This window comes from Arachis stenosperma, chromosome 5 (genome assembly GCF_014773155.1).
Source record: "Arachis stenosperma cultivar V10309 chromosome 5, arast.V10309.gnm1.PFL2, whole genome shotgun sequence".
In the NCBI taxonomy this organism is placed as follows: domain Eukaryota; kingdom Viridiplantae; phylum Streptophyta; class Magnoliopsida; order Fabales; family Fabaceae; genus Arachis; species Arachis stenosperma.
In genome coordinates, this window is record NC_080381.1 from 17,120,127 (window position 1) to 17,126,210 (window position 6,084).

The 6,084-nt window shown below is 32.4% G+C and overlaps 1 protein-coding gene across 1 annotated transcript; it reads right to left on the reverse strand.

Annotated features, from left to right (window-relative positions):
• Nucleotides 1-184: 184 nt before the first annotated feature.
• On the reverse strand, nucleotides 185-1,648 carry LOC130982867 (brassinosteroid-responsive RING protein 1-like). Its single transcript, XM_057906989.1, has one exon. It carries the CDS (start codon nucleotides 1,523-1,525, stop codon nucleotides 1,061-1,063), a length of 465 nt encoding a protein of 154 aa, XP_057762972.1. The 5' UTR covers nucleotides 1,526-1,648; the 3' UTR covers nucleotides 185-1,060.
• Between the last annotated feature and the right edge of the window lie 4,436 nt (nucleotides 1,649-6,084).

A 6,084-nucleotide genomic window follows, 5' to 3' on the forward strand; every position in this document is an offset into this window, starting at 1 on the left:
TATGCTAAATACCAACACCCCCAGGCTTTTGTCGTTCACAATTTAACGTCTCGAGTGTCAAATGCATAATAAGAGAGAAACTCCGCATGTCCTTAGGAGGAATGCCTCAGTCTAATAAGTAATAACCCTCAAGAGGATGGTTTTACACTCAATTCTCCTAAACATAACTTATTGTAAAAATAATAATTTATCCTGTCATTTGACGCTATGAATTAAGTATAATCTGTTGTAATAAGTATTAAGAAAAAGGAATAAGGAGGCAATAATAGGTAGCTTCTTGTTCCCTGGCAAGATGGTGGAGAAGTTTTTTCGGTTGCAGTTGCAGTCAGCTCTAGGCTCTATGCTTTTGTTATTCCCACCAAGTGAAGCACCAATATGAATACCATAAGCATTCCAAATATTCTACGCCATCTTTACGACTACTATTCCACTCCATACAAATGATATACAGAGGTTGCCATTGCTTTCTTCAATTTTCCCGTGACTCCAAATTTGTCGAATGTGCCATCAATAAATCATCCATTTGGAATCACCAATCAATCCAAATCATAGTAAGTCCCATATTGCAAACACAGTTACCTCATTCAAACGCACCAATCTACAAATCTGACATTCCCACAATCCCCCGTTCATAAATAGTTGCATTATGTACGTTCTTAAAACTTATTGAAAGTAACAAATAAAAGCTACAAACCTGATATCCGAACTCAAAAACTCGAAGACTAATAAGTAATAACCAAATCCCGGTTGTTAAGAGATAATAATAAAAAGACGAAAAAACATAGATATATAAGCACAGTCTGATGCTTTTTTTTTCTCTTTTTCATTTTTGTTTGAAATGCTGTATATATACAAGCATACACAACAAGCATGTAAACAAAAACATCTTCCTAGCTATCCTTTCCCTGAATCTAGATCCTTAGCTTTTTGATTGACGCACAAAAACAAAAACAAAAAAAAAAAAAGAAAAAAAAAAGAAGGAAAAGGTGTTTGCAGTGCTCAGTGTAATTAGTGTTAGGAAGAATAAGAAGAAGAAGAAGAAGAAGAAGAAATTAAAGAGCTAGGAGAATTCAGGGATGGCAGAAGCATCCCAGAGGCTCTGATTGAAGCAAGCTTGCATATCGTACGGTATGAGCGGTGTCCGGCACAACGGGCACGTCCTCTGTTCGTACCCCATCCAACGGTCAAGGCATCTCCGGTGGAATATGTGCCGGCAGTTTCTGAGGCGTCGGATCTCGTCGTCCCCTTGGAACTCGTACAAGCAGACCGCGCAGCTCTCCTCCGCCGGGTCCGCCACCTCCTGAAACGTGACCACCGGGAGGATTTCCCTGATGAGGAGTGCGGAGACGGACTGGAATTGGGGGTGGAGAGGGTGGTGGTTGATGGTGTCGGGTTCCAAGAAGTGTTGGAGGCCGAGGTAGTGGAAGAGAGCGGAGATGAGTTTTCTGAGGAAAGAGAGGAGAGAGAGTATTTGGAGGAAGAGCTTGGGTAAGAGAAGCTCTGTGTATCCCACCGGAAATCCCATGCTTGCTATACCACCGGATCTACTGAATGAGCCCTTCACACAATAATGCTGAGAGATAGCAAGTGATTAAGCGGTTATGCTTATGCTTATGGTTATGGGAGGGAGGTCAGTTTAAATATAGATCAAGCTTCGGACAACTTTTATTCTTCAACCCAAAATATTTCGAGGTTTAATAGAAATTGAACCCTACATAGTAAAATAATTATATTTATATATAAAATAACAAATTATTATGTACACACAAAAATCAATCAATCATCTATAATTGTGTATAAATATATAAATATGTTATTTAATTTACTTTTAAATATATATTTCATATTTTGTACAAGTGATTAATTTGGTAGTTAATTTTTTATGTATATGTAGTATGATTGATATCATATATATAATATTTTCAATAAGATTATTTTTTTTATTCTTAATCGATCTATTACAAAAAGAAAGACTAATTTAGAGTCTGTTTAGTTATCATTAAATGGTTAAAAAAAATCATATCTTTTTTTGTAGTGTTTAGTAAATTTTTAATAATAAAAATAAAAGCTTTAAAAAATTTTAAAAATATTTTTTGATAAACTACAATTTATATTTTTTACTTTAAAAAATATTTTAACATACCTAAATATAATTAATAAATAAAAAATATTTTTATACAAAAATCTAAATATTAAATTTTTTACTTTTCTAAAAATCTCTTAAAAAATACTCGATTTTTTTTTTGAAAAATTCACTCAAACAAGTGTTTAATTAATTTATCAATTTTTTTCCTATAGACTAAATACATTTAGTTCAGTTATCCAGTTCCAATTAATTTTTTTCCGATAGACTAAATATATTTAATTTACAGTTATCCAATTCCACCAGCCAATGTGGTCTAACAATAATGATATATAGATATATTCAAAGGCAGTGTGATTTCATGTGGAATTCCCAATAATGGGTTTTCCTTTGATTTTATGGAGGCAATTAATAATTCAAAATCCTCATGGAATATATCGGACACGTTTTCTTTTCTTTCTTAAATTTGCTTTTTTTAGAGCACCACATAATATCACTTATTAGTTCCAAAATTATCTAATATAGATAAATAGATAACTATTAATGATTCCTTTATGCTATACTACACTATATATTTGCTAGCATTGACTTTGAAAAGCATTGAGAATGTGATTTATGTCGCCTATAACTGCCGTCTTATTCATGGGTTTTGGCTTGCAATAATAAATACATATTTTAATTGCCAAATCCGCCGTCTGGTATTGAGACCTATGTCTTACCGCTTCAATAGTACCTGTCTATGTTTGGTAAATGAGGTTAATTGGTTTTTTAAGCTCACAGATTGTGCCTTACTTTTGGTAGATTATCAGTATTATAAACAACAATAATAAAATTAAAGTTGTTCATAAAAAGATCTTGCTTAATCTTTTTTTTTTTAATTTTTATTTTTAACTACTAATCTATTTTTTATTTGGTTTAGTTTTCTCTTTGGATGTTTAGTTATTCTTATTTTCTACGTACTCAAATTATCAAAGAGGAGATTCTATATTTTTTTTTGGAATAGTTATTATTTCAACTTTTTTTTTCATATCATTATTTTTTTTGTATAAAAAGTCTGTCAAAAGTATAACTTGTCACTTTAGAGAGAAGACGTCATTTTGTCTTTTCTGCAAATAAAATATATATCGGACTCTAAAGAACATCAGATGAAATATAATAGATATTTATAAAAGATATTCCGATATTCATGTTAGCAATAATCCAAAAAAGTAAGTGACATAAATAAGTATTCAACATATTTTAAATGTCTTTTACTTTTTATCTTATTTATGGTATATAGACTATCATTCGATGGTATGATCATTATGTAGTATAGTTCAGTTTTCAAATTATATGTAGCAACTTTAATGACAACAGTTAAATATATAAGTTGATTTTCTAAACTGATATTTGACTGATTTTTTGAAATATTAATGAGCACGTGTGTGAGGATCATGTATTATTGTGCTAGGAGTCCTAATATCTATTTGACTGCTTCTCCAAACTATAGGTTATAACCGTCAAATTATATGTATAATGGCTGAGTTATGTGCAACAATATTAGTAATAACTGTTTTATGAATCATGAAAATTTTAATATTCTTTTGACCTAATCTTTAAATTATAGATTGTAACCGCCAAATTATAATAATAAGATCACTTTTCATATTCGAAGATTATTTATTAAAGGGATAAGTATTGTTTTGGTCCTTAAAGTTGAGGGTCAGAATCGAAACCGTCCTCAACGTAATTTTTTATTTAGAATCATCCTTAACGTTTTTTTCATATTAAAATTGTCCTTTTAACTTTTTTCGGACAAAAGTACCCTTCACTACCACCACCACCAGCACTTCCACTACCAAGAATAACAACATCAATGAAATCAGCCCAAATTCAATAAATCAACACAAATTCAACAACCAAATCAATACACAATAACAATAAAATCAAAAAATAATAAATTAAAATCATAATTAAAAGTAGAAGCAAAAGCAGTCACAGAAACAGAAGAAGCAGAAGCTCAGAAGCAGAAAATAGAGACCAAAACAAGGAGCAGAAGCCGAAACAAGAAGAAGAAGCAGATGCAGAAGGCGAAGAAGAAAAAGAAGCAGAAGAAGAAGCAAATTAAGAAAAAGAAGCAGATGCAGAAGCCGAAGCAGAACCATCGGCGCTTCCCCAACGGCAGCTCGTGGGCGAATCGGCAGCGACGACTCAGCGGCGTGGTCTCCCAAAGACGACGCGACGACAGCGGAGAGCCCTAGCAGTGCCGACGCATCTCCTTTCCCTCGTCTCTTCTCCCCCGTCGTAGCCCCTCTCTCCTTTCTTCTTTGTTTCGGCGACGGCGACGGTAGCTCCAAGTTTCGCCGGCGCCGTCCCCGCTCCCCCCTTCCCCTTTCCCTTCCCCCCTTCCCCCTCTTCCTTTCCCCTTTCCCCTTTTCCTCCCCTCCCCCTTCGTTTACCCTTTTCCTCCCCCTCCCAAACGCGTTTTTTTTTTATAATTTTTTTATTAAAGTAGGGGTAGTTTATGAATAAAATAAAAAATTTTATTAAAAAAAAACGATTTTAATACGAAAAAAACGTTAAGAATGATTTTAAATAAAAAATTATGTTAAAAATGGTTTCAATTCTAACCCTCACCGTTAGGGATCAATAATACTTATCCCTTCATTAAATTATCTCATTTTAGCCACACTAATATTTATATTTATCCTTTAGCGTATAACGTTTAATTTCATTTAACATATACAACTTATTTAATGATAGTATAATAAAATTTATTCAGAGTCTTAAATGGCTCTTTTGGTGGTGTCAATATCACAAATAAAAAATAAAATAAATTAATAAAATATTACATACATATAAAAGATTAATTGTATATAAATATATATTATTTAATTTATTTTTAGTATATATTTTATATTTTAATATATATTATATTTAAATGACTAATTTAATAATTATTTTTTATGCATAATATAGTTGACAAATTAACATTATAAAAAATAATATCAATATTTTATAAAGTATACATAAGTATAAAAAGAAAAAGAATACTGTTAATAGTAAGAGTTTCAGGTATACCGACAATATCGATATTCCAGTTGTTTTAATAATTGATCTAAATCATAAAATATATATATATATTAATTAAAGAGGTAATGCTCAAAATGGTCCCCGAAATTCCCAACTCGCTTTAGATTGGTCCTTCACTTTTTAAAATGACCAAATAAGTCCCTCACTCTCAGAATCGTGAATCTCTGTTAGTACAAAAGTTACTAGACGTTTTAACGGCGCTGAAGTGTACAGTTAAGTGCCAAGTCTGCACGCTGATGTGGACAGACAATGAATTTAACTCAAATTGGTGTTTCAAATTTGATTAAAATGCCCAAATTGATCCAATTTTCACTTATAAAATCCTAACCCCCAAATGTTCATCTTTGTTCTTCGTCTTCACTCCTCTTATTCCGATTGATGTTGTTGATCTTGGCACTAATCTAAAGGATATTCAATCTCCAGTAACCTTTCATTTTTTGTTATCGTTGCTTTCTCATCCAACCAAACAAAAACAACGCCTTTAGTTTCTTTTGGTCTCCACCATATTCTTTTCTTTGTTCCCACAAATTCGATGATGCGACAATCCTAAAAATAACGTGCTTCAATTCCGTTTCGGGTGTTTGTGCCGTTTGTTCCGAAATTAACCGAACCATCACGAGGTAGTTATTTTTCACTTCTTCTTCTAACGATATAATTGCTTCTTCTTTGTCTTCGTTTTTTTTTTTGTCATTGGAAGCTTTGTGTTGTTGTTGTTTCTTTTTATTCTTATTGGAAGCTTCTTTTTCTTCAATTGATGTGGTTATGGATGTGTTATTGTCATTACTAATTTGGATGATTTGTTGTGTTGCGGTGTCGTCGAGTCTGGTGGTGGTGGTGATGGGGACAATCTTATTGTTCATTGTTGTTAAAGAGGAAAAGGTTGGTCATTGTTGTTGAAGATGGTGGTTAGGATCAACCAAAGGGTGATG

Coding starts and splice junctions, on each gene's coding strand:
- LOC130982867 (XM_057906989.1), bottom strand. CDS start 1,525: ATGGGATTTCCGGTGGGATACACAGAGCTTCTCTTACCCAAGCTCTTC.